This window comes from Chiloscyllium punctatum, chromosome 2 (assembly GCF_047496795.1).
Source record: "Chiloscyllium punctatum isolate Juve2018m chromosome 2, sChiPun1.3, whole genome shotgun sequence".
In the NCBI taxonomy this organism is placed as follows: domain Eukaryota; kingdom Metazoa; phylum Chordata; class Chondrichthyes; order Orectolobiformes; family Hemiscylliidae; genus Chiloscyllium; species Chiloscyllium punctatum.
In genome coordinates, this window is record NC_092740.1 from 44,712,863 (window position 1) to 44,731,101 (window position 18,239).

The window sequence follows — 18,239 nt, forward strand, 5'->3', positions numbered from 1 at the left end:
AAAATGACATGCAAATAAACAAAAATAATGATGCTACTTAATTTAGTCTTATGTATTTCTTGTACTCTCAAATTTAAATGAAAGAATGTAAAACATTTGTACTTAATTTGCAATTAATTTCCATAGGTTAAAAATACATCACATGTCTAATTGCATTTACTGAACAATTTAACTTGGGTGAAAAGATCAGAGCGAAAAAAATTCAAATGCAAGAAAGTCTTTGAAAGAAGAGCAATGATGAGGGGACTTGGGAGTAAGCTCTTGAAAGCAGGACGTAGGCAGCAGGTAGCTCTAACATCGAAGGGGGAGTACACAGGAAACAAAAGTTTAAAGCCTACAAATAATGACGAAAGGAGTATCTGTTTTTGTGATATTGGTTAAGGAAAAAACACTGGTCAGGGAAAACGCCACTCCGCTTTATTAAACAATGCCTTTTTTTTATATCCAGTTGAGAAAACGAATGGGGCATACATATACTGTCTTATTTGAAAAGTAACATTGTCAAAAATAGAGTAGTCCCTCTGTGCCACACCAAACTGTCAACCTAAATTTGTATTCAAATCTCTGAACTTGGATTTGAATCCACAACCTAACAGAGAAACGTAGTGAAATAACTAGTGATGTCTTGAAGGTGTCCATATCGCAGAAGAGGAGGTGCTGGAGGTCCTAAAACACATAAAAGGTAGATAAATCTATGGAACCTGATGAGATATGTCCCAGAACTTTGTGGGAAGCGAGGGAAGAATCGCTGGGACTCTTGCTAAGACATTTGCATAATGGACAGCCACGGATGAGGTGCCAGACTAGAGGGTAGCTAATATGGTGCCATTATTTAAGAAAGGCGGTAAGGAAAAGCCAGAGAACAATAGACCAATGAGCCTGACATCAGTGGTGGGTAAGTTGATGGAAGGATTCTAAGGGACTGGGTTTATATGCATTTGGAAAGGCAAGGACTGATTAGTGATAGTCAGCATAGCTTTGTGCATCGGAAATCGTGTCTCACTAGCTTGACTAAGTTTTTTGAAGATGTGACAAGGTGTTCGACAAGGTTCTGCATGGTAGACTAGTTAGCAAAGTTAGGCAGGGGAGTTAGTTAATTGGATACAAAATTGGCTTGAAGCTAGGAATCAGAGGAGGACGGGGGAGGATTGTTTCTTGGACTGGACACCTGTGACCAGTGTTGTACTGCAAGATTGGAGCTGGGTCCACTGCTTTTCATCATTTATATAAATGATTTGGATGTGAATATGGGAGATGTGGTTAGTATGTTTGTAGATAACACAAAATTAAAGGTGTAGTAGACAGCCCACAAGGTTATCTCAGAGTTCAAAGGGCCCTGGATCAGATGGAGCAGTGGGCTGAGAAGTAGCAGATGGAGTTTAATTTAGATAAATGTGAGGTGCTGCATTTTGGTAGGACAAATCAGGGCAGGATTTATACAATTAAAGGTAGAGCGCTGGGGAGTATTGTCAAACAAAGAGACCTCAGGGTGCAGGTGCATAGTTCCTTGCAAGTGAAATCGCAGATTGACAGAGTGGTGAAGAAGGGATTTGGCACACTTGCCTTCATTGGTTGGTGCATTGAGTGTATGAGTTGAGAAGTCATGTTGTGGCCATACAGGACATGGGTGAGGCCACTTTTGTGTAGAGTGTATAATTCTGATCTCCGTGCTATAGCAAAGATGTTGTTAAACTTGAAAAGGGTCAGAAAAGATTTACAAAAATGTTGACAGGGAGAGGCTTAATATGCTGGGGCTATTTTCCCTTGAGCGTCGGAGGCTGAGGGGTGACTTTACAGAGAATTAAAAAATCATGAGGAGAATGGCTAGGGTCAATAGCCAAGGTATTTTCCCCAGGGTAGAGGAGTCCAAAACTAGAGGACTTGGGTTTAAGATAAGAGGGAAAAAAATTAAAAGGGACATGATGGGCAACTGTTTCATGCAGAGGGTGGTGCAAGTATGGAATGAGCTGCCAGAGGAAGTGGTAGAGGTGGTACAATTGCAACATTGAAAAGGCATGTGGATGGGTACATGAATAGGAAGGGTTTAGAGGGATATAGGTTAAATGCTGACAAATGGGACTAGATCAGTTTAGGATATCTGGTTGGCATGGACAAGTTGGACCAAAGGGTCTGCTTCCATACCGTATAACTCGATAATTCTATTGCTAGCAAGGTTAGACTATGTAGAATAGAGGGAGAACTAGCCATTTTGATACAGAACTCGCTGAAAGATAGCAGACAGAGAGTGGTGGTGGACGGTTGCTTTTCAGACTGGAGGCTTGTGACGTATGGTGTGCCACAAGGTCCACTGCTTTTCATGATGTATATAAATGATTCGAATGTGAACATTGGAGGTATGGTTAGTAAGTTTGCAGGTGACACCAAAATTGGTGGTGAGTGGACAGCCAAGAAGATTTACCGCAGAGTACAATGGGATCTTGATCAGATGGGCTGAGGAGTGGCAGATGGAGTTTAATTTAGACAAATGTAAGGTGTTAAAATTTGGGAAGGCAAATCAGGGCAGAATTTATACACTTAATGGTAAGATCCTGAGGAGTGTTGCTGAACAAAGGGACCTTGGAGTGCAGGTTCATAGTGGAATCCCAGGTCGACAGCACAGTGAAGAAGTCACTTGGTATGCTGCCTTTATTGCTCAGTGTATTAAGTATAAGAGTCGTGAGGTCATGTTGTGGCTGTACAGGACATTGGTTAGGCCACAGTTGAGACACTGCATTTAGTTCTGGTCTCCCTGCTAAAGGGAAAATATTGTGAAACTTGGAAGGGTTCAGAAATGATTTGCAAGGATGTTGCCAGGGTTAGAGTGTTTGAGCTATGGGGAGGGGCTGAATAGGCTGGGATTATTTTCTCTGAGAGACTGAGGGGTGACCTTAGAGGAGTTCATAAAATCATGAGGGGCATAGATAGTGTGAACAGCCAAGGTCTTTTCCCCAGGGTAGCGGAGTCCAAAACTAGTGGGCATAGGTTTAAGGTGAGAGGGGAAAGATATAAAAGAGGTCTAAGGGGTAACTTTTTCACACAGAGGGTACTGTATATATGGAATAAGCTGCCAAAGGAAGTGGTGGAGGCTGGTACAAATGCAACATTTAAAAGTTACCTGATACGAAGTTTTGGAGGGATATGGGCCAAATGCTGACAAATGGGACTAGATTAATTTAGGACATCTGGTCGGCATGGATGAGTTGAACTGAAAGGTCTGTTTCTATACTGCACATCTCTATGACTCAATGACTCGAGGTGAATTTACCACATGATGTAGGTTAGAGTTTAAAGCCTATGGTCTGAAGAAGATCGGTGAGTAAAGCATTAGAACTAATGCTGGAGCTGACAGAGGCCCCAAGAAATATTTGTGTGGAGAAAGTCTATATGAATTGAGATTTTGTGGATTGAATAATATAATCATGATTCTTCACAAAATACTGGGTTTGAAGCTTGGTTCAAGATCAAAGCAGTTGCCACAGTTATTGAGGCTGAGTAAACGACCAAGCAAAGATAGTCAATGTGGAAAAAATAGATTAATGGCAAACACTAAAAATCACAGCTATTATTATCTTCCCAGCCTTCAGTTAAGGAAGTAATGGCTCATCTGAAAATTGATCTCAGACAATCAGCAAAATAGTTCCAGATGAGAGAAATGGGAGAGAGCTATCACTACTGGATATTATCAACATACCAATGGAACCAAAACCTACACTTCTACTTTCTGTGAGCAAAACGCAGCATACAGATAGTGAAAAAGTCAGAGAGAATGGTATTGGTGAATGCTCAGTATAATGTTTTCATTTCCTCGCTTCAGCAGAACCTTGAAACTATTGTAGAGATGCATGTCTGTGGGCAAGTTAATAGGAAAGGAGCCACACAAGTGTAGTTCCATGGTGCGAGTCAATACAGAAATACAGTAAGCTGTAAAAATTAGCACATTATCAAACTCCACTAATGGTATTTGAAGCAGAAGTTATATTGAATATGCAGACATACTACATTGTACTAGAAAAATGAGGGGAAAGACTCCCAAACAGGTTCTCTTGATTTCTCACTGTAACTTTCCACATGGTGAGTCAATTTTAAAGACTTTCAAGATAAAATAATTTGAACTCACCACAGTTGCAAAAGTATACTTTTGGTCTTTTTCCTGCAGGAAAATCAGCACATCAGTAAGAAGCAGAGCTGTAATATCTGAAATAGAATTAAGATTACTTAAAACACAGAATTCCAGTAACCTTTTGGTGCTATTAATCACTTAGAGTCATGGCGTCATAGAGATGTACAGCATGGAAACAGACCCTTCAGTCCAACCCGTCCATGCCGACCAGATATCCCAACCCAATCTAGTTCCCACCTGCCAGCACTCAGCCCATATCCCTCCAAACCCTTCCTATTCATATACCCATCCAAATGCCTCTTAAATGTTGCAATTGTACCAGCCTCCACCACATCCTCTGGCAGCTCATTCCATACACGTACCACCCTCTGCGTGAAAAAGTTGCCCCTTAGGTCTCTTTTATATCTTTCCTCTCTCACCCTAAACCTATGCCCTCTAGTTCTGGACTCCCTGACCCCAGGGAAAAGACTTTGCCTATTTATCCTATCCATGCCCCTCATAATTTTGTAAACCTCTATAAGGTCACCCCTCAGCATCCGACACTCCAGGGAAAACAGCCCCAGCCTGTTCAGCCTCTCCCTGTAGCTCAGATCCTCCAACCCTGGCAACATCCTTGCAAATCTTTTCTGAACCCTTTCATGGTTCACAACATCTTTCCGATAGGAAGGAGACCAGAATTGCACGCAATATTCCAACAGTGGCCTAACCAATGTCCTGAACAGTCGCAACATGACCTCCCAACTCCTGTACTCAATACTCTGACCAATAAAGGAAAGCATACCAAACGCCCTCTTCACTATCCTATCTACCTGCGACTCCACTTTCAAGGAGCTATGAACCTGCACTCCAAGGTCTCTTTGTTCAGCAACACTCCCTAGGACCTTACTATTAAGTGTATAAGTCCTGCTAAGATTTGCTTTCCCAAAATGCAGCACCTCGCATTTATCTGAATTAAACTCCATCTGCCACTTCTCAGCCCATTGGCCCATCTGGTCAAGATTCTGTTGCAATCTGAGGTAACCCTCTTCTCTGTCCACTACACCTCCAATTTTGGTGCCATCTGCAAACTTACTAACTGCACCTCTTACGCTCACATCCAAATCATTTATGTAAATGACAAAAAGTAGTGGACTCAGCACTGATCCTTGTGGCACTCCACTGGTCACAGGCATCCAGTCTGAAAAGCAACCCTCCACCACCACCCTCTGTCTTCTACCTTTGAGCCAGTTCTGAATCCAAATGGCTAGTTCTCCCTGTATTCCATGAGATCTAACCTTGCTAATCAGTCTCCCATGGGGAACCTTGTCGAACACCTTACTGAAGTCCATATGGATCACATCTCCTGCTCTTCCCTCATCAACCCTTTTGTTACTTCTTCAGAAACTTTTGTCTACGAGCAATACTGTGTCTGATTTTCAAACTTCTGAATTTCGAATTTAATATGTCAACACATAAGCGTAATCTCAGGCTTGGAGTCATGCATTTATCACATGTAGCAATGTTTTAAATTTCAGAAATGCATTCCAAATCTGAAAATAAAGTTAGCTTTTGAGTCTAAGCAGTGCTGCAGGAGATCTTGTGGTGCAGTCAGTTGTGTCCCTGCCCTCTGAGCTAGAAGCTTGTCTTCCATTCCAGGACATGATGGCCAAAGGGACATGCACTCAAAACATTTCCAACAAAAGGCAATGGCATGCAGTAAGGATGGGGATGTTTCCTGGTCAACCACGTGATTGAAAGAAACTGGATCCTTGATGATTACTAATCCTTACCTCCAGATTATGCTATGACTTGTGACGATACTATGGCTATAAAAGGTATATGTTGTCCTGGTTTCTTTTTATGAAGAAAGATTGAGACAGAAGTATTAAGTAGTCTGTTCAAGCCAATAAAATAAACAGCTTGTGAGGCATGTACTCTCGCAAGAAGTCAAGAAGATAGAAAGATCTATTGAGGGATTTTTCCATAAAATGGAATAATCATCAACAGAAATATTCCACAATTGCGAAGGAGACCTTGAGTTTGGTGTTGGCATTGCAGTATTTCAACATTTATATTACCCACAATGTTTCTGAAATAATTGCATATACTTATCATAACCCCTTAAAGTTTTCGGAACAATTTAAGGACAAAAAAAATCCTTTTTAGATGGAGCTTATTGTTGCAGTCATTCAATTTGAAAATTATACAAATAGCAGGATGAGACAGAGTAATTGTTGCGACTTTGATGATTGTAAACCGAAGCCTTCGGTGGCAGGAAAGACATGCTTAGAGTCAATGTAATATAAATGTATTGTAGGGTACTAATAGTGTAAGACTAAAGGTTTTTAAAAGCAAAGCCATCTTTGTATATTGATGGTTCTTTTTTTAAGGGGGTGGGTGTGACAGTACTATGGCTTTGAGAGGTGTATATGGTCCTGGTATTTTATTAATGAAGGGATATTGAGGCAGAGGTACTGAGCAGTCTGCTTCAAGCCAATAAAGTTAACAGCTTGCGAGGCCTTGAGATTTTTTTAAAATATTGGAACAATGGAAGTAGCCTGAATGGGTGGGGTCAAGCTCCCTCAGAACCAGGATTTCAGTTTAGCTTTCAGCAGCAGTTGCTGGGGTCCTGAAGTTGGATGTGAAAGTTTTTTCTCCTCTCACTCGATTACAGCTAAAAGCTGGGGCTCTCTTCAAGCTGCTAGAATCGCATGTAAGACAATCTGACTTTGCTGACTTTGCCTTTGCCAAGGTTGTGCTTAGAGATATCTTTGTATTAGAACAATTAATGAATAGTTTATTACTTTGTTAAGTATTTTGATAGAGTTACAGTTACGCCAATTCTTTTATTTTTATTTTGTGTGTATTTTAACTATAGTGTATGAATAAAGTATGTTTTGCTTCAAGCCTGGTAACTCGACCAATTGAATTACATCTGGAATGCCATGCCTGGCACTTGCCTTTAAACTAAGAAAAAAAATTGGGTCTAGGCCATCTCCCTGACATGTTTTGGGGTGGGGGTGGGGGGTGTTGGTCTGGTTCGTAACAAGTATAATAGTGCATATTGCAATGGAAGTTGTTGTGGTGGCAGTGGAGAGGCGTGGGTGGCAGGTGCAGACGTAGTGCTTAGCTCAGTTGGATGGATGGTTGGTGCAGATCATATTGGTGCCAACATGCTGAGATTCAATCCCCATTAGTGGATTCAAGATTCAGCTGAGAGAACCCAATACCACATGTTAAGTTTGCAGAAGGCACTAAGATTGGCCAGAAACTAAGTTGTCAAGAGGAGGCACAGAGTCAGCGAAAAGATATGGACAGATCAAGAGAGTGTGCAAAAATTAGGAATATCATTTGGAAAAATATGAACTTGTCCACTTTTGCAGGAAGATGAGGTAGATGGTCGTGGTTGTTGACGGTTGGTCATTTCAGCTTCAGGATGTCTCTGCAGAAGTTCCTCAGGATGGTATCTGTGGCCCAGCCACCTACAGCTGCTTCATCAATAACCTTCCTTCACCATAATGTTGGACGTGAGGATGTTTGATGGTGATTGCACAACGTCAGTACCGTTTAAGACCCCTTAGATACTCAGACAGACTTTGCTCAAATATAGCAAGACCTGGACAATATCCAAGATTGGGCTGACAAATAGCAAGGAACATTCATGCAAACAAGTGCCAGGCAATGACCATCTCCAACTATTCTGGAATTCAACATTATAGGAGGGATGTGAAAGCACTGTAGAGGGTGCCTTGGAGATTTACCACTGTTTTGCCTGGGCTGAAAAGTTTCAGTTATGAAAAGAGATTGGACAAACTAGTGTTCTTCTCCTCAGAACAGGGGAAATTGTGAAGGTACATGATTGACATGTATAAAATTGTGAATGGCACTGATAGGGTAGACTGGAAAGACTTTCAGCTTTGATGGAGGGATCAATGATGGGTAAGGGGCAGAAAGTTTAGAGGAAATAGAAGGAAAACCTTTTTCATCCAGAGCCTGGTGGGAACCTGGAACACATTGTCTGTAAGAATGGCAAAAACAGGAAGTCTTATAATATTTACAAAGTATGGAGATGCACTCTTATGATGTTAAGACATACAAGGCTTTGGGCCAAGTGCTGGAAAATGGGATAAGAATATTTCGGTGGTTGTTTGACGAGTGTAGATGAGATGGGCTGAAGGTCCTTTATCTCTGCTGTAGATTTCTATGGCTATGACTAACATGACAGACTCTAACCATCATGTCTTGATATTCAATCACATGGTCATAATTAATACTATAATACCATAATCCTTCACCATCAACATCTTTGGCATTACCACTGACGATAAACCAACCACTCAAGTACTGTAGCTAAGGAGCAGGTCTGAGGCTAGAAATACTGCTGCGATTAATTCACTTCCTGACTCCCCAAAGTCTGTCCAACAAGGCCCAAGTCAGGAATGTGATAGTATACTCCCTATTTTCTTGAATGAGTGCAGCTCCAACAACACTTAAGTACCTTGACACCATCCAGGAAATGGCAGCCTGTACGATTGACAGCACATCGACAAATATTCACTCCCTTTCCCACCTTTTACCATTCCTTCTACTCAGTAACAGCAATGTACACCATCTATAAGATACACTGAATAAATTCACCAAGGCTCCTTGGAAAACACCTTACTAAACTACAATGAAAACCATCTAGAAGGACAAGGGCAGCAGATAGATGGGAACACCACTAACTGGAAGTTCCTCTCCAAGCCACCCAACATCCTGACTTGAAAATATATCACTAAAATATATCACAGTGTTGCTGGGTCAAAATTCTGGAACTCGCTCAATAATAGTAATTTGGATCTACCTACAGCAAATAGACTGCAACAGTTCAAGAAGGTAACTCACTACCATCTTCTTAAGGGCAACTAGGGATGGCAGTAAATGCTGGCCAAAGAGCAATGCCCGGTTCCCATGAATAATTTTTAAAAAATTATTTAAATGGATACAGAATGCAGAACTCAGTAGTAGAGGGATTGGGTGCCCCAATAAATGAGTCACTAAGCTGGTATGCAGGTGTGGCAAGTGATTAGGAAGGCAAATAGAGTGTTGTTATTCTTGCAAGGAAAATGAATGAAAATTGTGAAGTTTTACTGCAACAGAATAAAAGAAAGTGCTGGAAAAGCCCAGCAGATTTCACAGCATTGTGCTAAGAGAGGAATAGAGTTAATGTCAAGTTCAATATAGTGATATGGACCAGGCCTGACCCCGCAAAACAGTTTTAAGCAGGTAGCCCACACCATAACTTTCATATTTGTTTTGGTAAATGTATAGTGGATATTCCCAGAATGAATTAGCTGATTCGACTGCCAAGTTTGAAACAAGCAATCAGAATTTATTTACAAAACTATGGAATGAAATACGAAGAACAGAAAATAGAACACCGGATAACTTATCTTATCTAAAACCTGACAGACTATCCTGACTTAATTATGCCATTCCGAAAGTTCTTGCAATAGTCCCAATAAACACATCCCTTCGCATAAACAGTAAAAATGAAATAAATCAGGGCTTACAGGCTTGAAACTGAGAGAGAGGGTACCCAGCTGGACTTGCCCCAGCAACATTTCTTCACACACACTGCTGCTGAAGTGAATCAAAAACTCCAATCTAAATGAAGGCAAGCTACACAGCTAGCTGACCGCTCCCCTTTGATTAGACCTTTTTTAAAAAAGTCATAAAAGCCTTAGGCTGAAGCCATTACCTGTTATGGGTAAACAAAAAGGGCCCCAATAAACCTTTCAAACCTAACTTATTTGGAGCCTGGCCAATTGCCCCCTCTCTAGAAAAAAACATTCAAGGTCATAGTAACCTTGTAAAAAGACCAACATTGTGACACCTCCCCTCTTGGAAAAATGAACCATCAATATCCAAAGATGGCTTAATTTTTCAAAATCCCCAAAACGTAGTGGTTAGAATCCTGAAACACACATACATTCACTGACTATAAACATGAAAACACGCACAACTACATTCGGATTCAGTCTGTGGTTCTCCCACTACTGAATGCCTCCATCCCTCATTTGAACCTCGATAATGCATCAGCAATCACGTTTTCTCAACCTGTCAAATGAACAATGCACAAATGCCATGAAATTGAATGGCTGTAACAACAGGTTTCATCTAAGCAGTCTGGCATTTTTGTCCTTAAATTTCCGTACAAATTTCAATTGGTTATGATCAGTGTATACGACTGTCTCAGATGCGTTGCTGGTAAAATAAACACTGAAATGCTGTAGTGCCAACACCAAGCTTAAAGTCTCCTTGTTTACTGTTGAATATTTCTGTTGATGAACTTTCAACTTCCTGGAGAAATACCCAACAGATCCACGTTAGATGCCATATCACTTGCCCTTCATCCTCCCTAGAATATCTCGACACCAGGAACAGTTACGTAAGAATCCTACTCATTGACTACAGTTCAGCCTTCAACACTATTATCCCCTCGAGACTGATTACTAAACTTAGTGATCTCGGACTAAGCTTCACTCTCTGCTACTGGATCCTGTTTCCTGACCCACAGGCCACAATCAGTGAAGATTGGGGACAATATATCATCCTCACTAACACTCAACACTAAAGCCCCCCCATAGGTGCATACTCAGCTCCCTATTATACTCATTGTATACCCATGACTGCGTCGCCAAATACCAGACTAATGCTATTTACAAGTTCGCTGATGACACCACCATAGTCGGTCAAATCTCAGATGGTGACAAAACAGTCTACAGATGGGAGGTGGAAGACCTGGAAAAATGGTGCACTGAGAACAACCTAGTTCTCAATGCCAGCAAATCCAAGGAATTCATTTTTGAATTTCAGTGGGATGTTACTCATGCCCCCCTAGACATTAACAGCACAGAGGTGGAACAAGTGGAGAGTGTCAAGCTCCAGGGAGAGGCCATCCACAACAAGCTTTCTTGGACTCTTCGTTTGGATGCACTGGTTACGAAGCCCCAACAAAGTCTCTTCTTCCACAGGCAGCTGAGGAAATTTGGCATGACGGCAAAAACCCTTGCCAACTTTTATAGGTGTGCCATCGAGAGCATTCTGTCTGGATATATCACTATCTGGTATCGCAACTGTACCATTCAAGATCGGAGATGGCTACAGAAAGTGGTGAACACGGCCCGGACAATCACAAAGGCCAACCTCCCATCTATAGAATCCATCTACCAGGCTCACTGTCAAGGAAAGGTTGCCAGCATTCTCAAAGATCCATCCCAGCCTGGCAATGTTATTCTATAACCTCTACAACGGGAGAAGGTACAGAAGCCTGAACACACGCACCAGCCAGTTTCGAAACAGTTTCTACCCTACTGTTGTTAGAATACTGAATGGACTCACAAACTCTTAACATTCACCTGTACCTGTGTTTTTGTTTCTGCTGCTGTTGACCTATTATTTACTTATGTATGCTACTTAACTCTGTGATCTGCCTGTATTGCTCACAAGACAAAGCTTTTCACTGTGCCTCGGTACACGTGACAATAAATTCAATTCAATTCGATTGGTCTTTCTACCTTCTCGTTGTCTTCCTGCAGGAGCACAACACCCACATCACTCACATCGATAGCCACCTTAAAAGGCTTCGCATAATCACGTGTAGCTAATAGCGGAGCACTGGTTAACACAGACGTCAGGCTGTCGAATGCCATCTGACAATCCACTATCCACTGAAACCTTTCACCTTTTTTTAAGCAATTCAGTGAGTGGAGCAGCCACACTGCTAAAATTCAGCACATTCTTTCAAAAAAATCCATTCAATCCCAGGAACCATAGTATTGCTCTTTTTGTCGATGTTATGGGAAATTTCCCAATTACTTCCATTTTCACATTCCATGGGGACATTTCTCCATGTTCAATAACATGGTTCACGAAGGTGACTTGGGCTTTGGCAAATTCACTTTTAGCTAGGTTTACCATTAAGCCTGCCTTCCAAAGTCGACTGAACAAGTCGAATAAACGTTGTAACTGTTTCTTCCATGAGTGACTAAAAATCACCAGGTTATCGATATACACGACACAGTTGGGTAATCCGGCAATTACTTTATTGGTTCGTCTCTGAAATGCGGCCAGAGTGTTTTTCATACCAAATGGCATGACTTTAAACTGACACAGTCCATTTGGCGTTATGAAAACTGAAACTGCCTTTGCTCTTTCTGACAAAGGTACGTGCCTGTAGCCTCTAAGCAAGTCCAACTTAGAAACGTAAGTTGCTTGCCCCACCTATTCAACACAGTCTTCCAACTACGGAATCAAATATGCATCAGTCTTTGTAAAAGCACTGACTTTGCTATAGTCCACACATAACCATTGGATAGCATCTGGCTTTGGCAGAATTACTATAGGTGAACTCCAGTCACTATAACTATGTCGTCCTGGAGCATGTGTTCAATCTCCTACTGAACCTGTGCCAACATTAGAGGATTATGTCTACGAGGATGTTGCTTAAGCGGAACAACACCTCCTACATCTATTTCATGCACAATTAGGTTAGTACTTCCCAGTTTATTTCCACTTATCTCCCGATGTGATAGTAATAACTCTTTCAGGTCATTTCGATTTTTCTCAGAAAGGTAACTCAATAATTTATTTCAATTTTTGACAACTTCCTCATTGTCCAATTTAATTTGAGATAGTCCAATTAAGAATCCTCTGAATTTGGTTCTTCCCTTTTTGTTGTAATCAATAACATCTTCTCCACTTGCTTTCTTTCCCCGTCAAAACATCTTTTGAACATATTTACATGACACACTCTGTGAAATTTCTTCTGTCTGGAGTCCCTATCAAGTAGTTTGCCTCATTCAATTTCCTTTCGATTTGATAAGGTCCACTAAACCTTGCTTTTAAAGGTCCACCTACTACTGCAAGTAACACTAATATATTCCTGATAGCAAAATTGCAAATTTTTGATTTCTCGTCTGTTTCCTGTTTCATTGTATGCTGTGATATTTTTAAATGTTGTCCAGGCAACTCAACTCTACTCAATCTTTCTCTAAAATTTGACATATAGTCCAAATACATGGTCTCTGAATTCTGACTTACTAACTTCTCCTTAATCAATTTTGATGGTCCTCTCACTTCATGCTCAGAAACTAATTCAAAGGGACTGAATTTGGTCAATTCATTTGGTGCATCTCTGATCGCAGAAAACACAAACAGAATTCTCTTCTCCCAATCCACTGGATAGTCCTGACTATAAGCCCTCAACATGATCTTTTTTAGTCTGATGCCACCTTTCTAGAGCTCCCTGCAATTCTGGATGACATGCAGTAGATTTGAATTGTTTTATTTCTAAGTTATTCATGACTTCCTTGAATAGTTTGAATGTGAAGTTTGATCCTTGATCGGACTGTAACTCTGTTGGTAGTCCAATTCTAGTAAAACATTTGAGTAATTCCTCTACAATCCTTTTAGCTGTGATACTGTATAATGGAGCGGCCTCTGGAAATCTCATCGATACATCTGTTATTGATAACAAATACATAATTCCCACTTTTTGTTTGAGGTAGATGACCTACACAATCAATTAAGACTCTTGTCTTACCTATTCCAGCATATTCTTCAAATGCTGGAATAGGTATGAAAGGTGTGGGTTTTATTACTGCTTGTGGTTTTCCAATTCCAATTCAACCGCAACCTTGTGCAGTCCAGGCCAGTAAAAATGTCTTTGTATTTTAGCCTGTTTTCCACTCCTAAATGACCTCCAAGTGATAGCTCATGCACTACTCACAACACCTCCCTTCTATACCCCACAGGCAAGACAATTTGATAAGTTTCTGCCCATTTCTCATCTGCTTGAATATGTGATAGTCTCCATTTCCTCATTAAGACATCATTTTTCAGATAATAACACTCAGGGATACATTCAGATTCCTTCTCTGTTATGCATATGTGTTTTGACACAACTGCTTTAAATTTTCATCTTTCTGCTATAACTCAATGAGATTTGCAGAGCTAAATATATTTGCATGACTACTTCTTGCTTTTGTTTTGCTCAACTATTTGATCGAACACAGACTCTGTTAATGCTACTTCGGCTTCCTTATCTATACCCTTTGATCTCTCCTGCTTCAACTGGTGACTCTGTGACCTCATTACTATACAATCAAGGAAGATTCCAGAGTAAAAATCCTGCATTGCTTCAGTTGCCTGAGTCTCCACTGGCTTTTCAACCATAGTAGTCGGCACGCCTACCGGTGAATCAGCTATATCATTCAAAAGGACAAATTGTATTCCTGGAGTTGAAAGTTTGTCCAGTTTTCCTATCACAAATTCTCCACTCTTTTCTGGACACTCTAGCCTCACTTTACATAACTGAGCACTTTTTGTCTCACCGTGAATTCCCGTTACCAGTACTTTTTCTGGTAACAGTTTTTTAGGAGTACATATCTCCTCATCTGTCAGCATCACAGACTGAGAGGATCCTGTGTCCGTTAATATTGTAACCATTTTACCTGCTACTCCTGGCCTATGTGAATAAACTTTATCTTTGCAGGTTTTTTTTAAGCAAACCTGGCACTTCCTCCTTACCAACCTCCAATCACCCTGTACACGCTGATGCAGCTTTCTAACTTCCACTGTGCTTTCTGTAACCTTTGCAACAAAACTCCCAGACTTGTCCTGTTTTCCTAGATCTGGCTTTTTCCTAGCCCACCAACACTGTAATTTCATGTGGCCCACTTTCTTGCAATAAAAACACCGGAGCTTTTTACCTTCTTTGTCCCTTCAAGGGTTTCCTTTTTATCCTGTGGTGAATTATCCTTATGATCTTCACTGAGATCTACCTTTCCCTTTCCATGTGAGGATTTCTCTGTGCCCCAATTTCTATCCCTCATGGACTGAAATTCATTCCAGTTGCTAACCTTGCTGTTTTAACTCTGCTCTTCCACATGAGTTTGCACTACGTCAGGCAGTGAATTTTTGAACTTCTTCAAAATAATTGTCTCTCTAAGAGCATCATAAGTTTGCTCTATTATTAAAGCTCTTATCCACCTATCAAAATTACTTTGCTTGATCCTTTCAAAAACAATATAGGTCTGGCCAGGGTCACTCCTTAGATTCCTGAAATGTTTTCTATAGGCTTTTGGTACAAGTTCATGTGCACTCAAGATAACTTTTTTCACCTCCTCATACTCCCAGATACCTCCATCAATAGTGATGCGAAATCCTTACTAGCTCTACCTACAAGTTTGGTTTGAATCAACAAGACCCACATGTTCACTGGCCACTGCATTTAATTAATCACCTTTTCAAATGAGATAAATAAAGGCTTCCACATCTTTCTTATCAAATTTAGGCAAGGTGTGAATATATTTAGAAAGTTTCTCACCAGGCTTTTGACTACCATGGGTTTGCTCATCCTCTCTCTCTTCCTCACTAGACTTACTTTCATCCTTCATCTTCAGCCTTTTAAATTGCCTTTCTTTTCTAAGTGTCATTTTCTGAAGTTCAAACTCTTCCTCTCTTTTTCCCTCTCTTCTACTTTTAATCGTAACTCAAACTGTTTCATTTCTGCTGCCCTTTCCTTATCTCTTGCCTCTAACCCAAGCTGCTTCATTTGCAATTGAATTTTTGCCAATTCTACAGATCCTGATAGTGTTTCCAGCAAATTTAAATGATGAGCTATTGCTGTAATCATCTCATCTTTCCTCACGTTAGGAGATTGCTTCAACTCCAGCTTGTCTACTAATTCCCACAGCCTTAACCATCTTAGAACATATCTCTTCGGCACTCTATGTTTGTGTGGAACCATTGCAGCACTAAGGTGAAGTCCCAGAAACCAAGGCTCTGAACCCAAGTACTTTGGCTTTGTGATGGGCGCATGAGGCAAGTGGCTGGGCCTGAATAACAGCCTCATGAAATTCGTCAGCATAGAAAGATTCAAAACCTTCGCCCAAAAGACATCCAGACTCACGTTATCACTGATACTTGAAGTATTATAACTCTTCAGTGATAAGTGAGCAAACTACAACTCTGGCTGGAGACTGGTACTGGCCAACCCCCACCAATAAAAATTAAATAAAAATGAAAATAAAAAACAGGTGTACTGGTCCACCAAAACCACAATCAGCCTGATACCAGACGGATGGAAGACCACCAATACCCAAGCCTCATATAACACCAGTCCCACCCCAGCCCTTGGCCTTTGGTGATGCTAGAGAGTCCAAAACGTCAACGGGTAACATAAAGACTCCAAAGGGCACTCTTGTGAGTGTTTCAAAATAGCAATAGTGGTACCTGCTGTCCCATCTCAGGATGACAGCAGACCCATTCTCTGAGCACTCACTCCTCCTTTTGTTAGTGCTGCCGGACCAGTTGAATCAGACTGGATAGTTTATGTATGATGCTTCAGGATGAAGCAAGGTCTTGCAATGCTCAAACTACTTGATGATCCCTGTTAAGGATGTTTCCAGTGTCCCTAGTGGATATTTACTACAATTCTCTACCTATCATATTGGAGGATCAATCAAGGAGATAAACAAAAAAAGAGGGCAGGGAATAGGGGATAGCATGGGGAGATTCTTAGCAGCAGTTAGCATTGAGCTATGATCTTATTAAGTCATCCACATTCTCCAGGAGCAAAAGCTGAGACGGAAACTCTAAGAATTTCATAAAAGTTATAATATATGTATTCTTAGGCAGCCATGATGCAATAGGTTTTTAATAGGTACATCTGGAAGCAGTGAGCCAATTAGTAAACCTTATTAAAGCTCAGTAAATCTTCTGCACAACAGCAGCCAACTCTTTCAATATGAATAACTGGAGGTAATTTTGACATCAAATAATTCATTGACTTCTGACAATGAAAGTCAAGAGCTGTTGAATGGATGGCTGAGCCAAAATAATGTATTTTAGGCAATCCTCAAAGTCATTATTACCCCCAGTGTGTCAAAAGGATTGATAATCATCATTGTACTTTCTTCTGGATTCAACAATATAATTTTAAAGCATTTTAAATAGAAAGAAAGTGTAATTTTTGGTCGAACGTTAGATTTGTTACCTTTCAATCGTCCTGTGGCTGTTTTCCAAAACATGGAGCCCTCATGCTGTAACTCCCTCCCTTTGTTGATCAGGTCCTGTTTCCGGAATATACGGCCATTCTTTAACTTGGCATATGTTTTGTTTTCAAACTTATTTAAGATGTCCAATAGCTTTTGCTCTTTCTCATATTTGTTGACTTTTGTATCAACGGCTGCTATAATGTCTTTTATCAAACTCAGAGATTTTGCCACATCCTCATTCTCGTCTGTTCCTTCTAGGAATAAGAAAACAAAATTTCAGCATAAAATTACTTCACTGGATAGCTTTAGCAGCATGCAATTGAATTGAGTGTTCATCCCAGTTCCATATTAAATTTGCAGGTTGCTGGCTATCACTCACCTTCATCCTGCAACCTCTCCTATCTCCACCCCTCTTACACAAACCCTCTAACACTTTGCAAATACCTGAACTGGCAGTCAAGGTGTCAAGAGTAGTGGGTCCCAGTCATGATCGCAGAGATAATAATAAATAACTAAGGCTAATAGGAATGTTGTGTTGTCCTGTCACCTAACTCACTAGGCACATGTGATGCATTGTGCTTGGCTCAAGGCCTAATTTGGCTTTCTTTTGATAGGCTTTCATGGGATGCAGGCATTGCTGGCCAGGTCAGCATGTGTTGACCACCCAAGTGCCCTTACAAAAGGTGATGCTGCAGTCATGCTGGATTTTAATCTAACATCGTTGATGAAATGGGGATACAGTTTCAAATCAGGATGTGTGTTGCTTGGAAGGGAACTTATAAGTGGTGACGTTCCCATGCATCTGATGCCGTTGTCCTTCTAGGTGGTAAGATTGCAGATGCTGTTGAAGGATGCTTGGTGAGTTGCTGCAGCAGCATCTTGTCGAGAGTACACAATGCTGCAGTTCACTGTAATTGAGCCAACACCAGAGAGTGGTTACCCTGTGACTATAGCTATCTGTTGAAAGTCATGCTGTCACACAAAATATTATCAAGCAGACCACTGAAGTTCTCACACACATCATTCACTGGCTGGATTGTTCTGAATCAGTATCATATACAACACTGAAGGAGGACAATCAGCCCAATCAGTCTACG

General features: G+C 40.8%; 1 protein-coding gene across 1 annotated transcript in view; it reads right to left on the reverse strand.

The window, feature by feature from the left end:
- The window catches only part of arhgef28a (Rho guanine nucleotide exchange factor (GEF) 28a), a 462,887-nt gene that overhangs the window by 134,898 nt on the left and 309,750 nt on the right, over positions 1 to 18,239 (reverse strand). Inside the window, exons 27-28 of the mRNA XM_072548108.1 lie at positions 17,142 to 17,396; positions 4,118 to 4,194 (exon numbers count right to left, since the gene is read on the reverse strand). Coding sequence (XP_072404209.1) covers positions 4,118 to 4,194; positions 17,142 to 17,396 — 332 coding nt within the window. The remainder of the gene's footprint in view (positions 1 to 4,117; positions 4,195 to 17,141; positions 17,397 to 18,239) is intronic.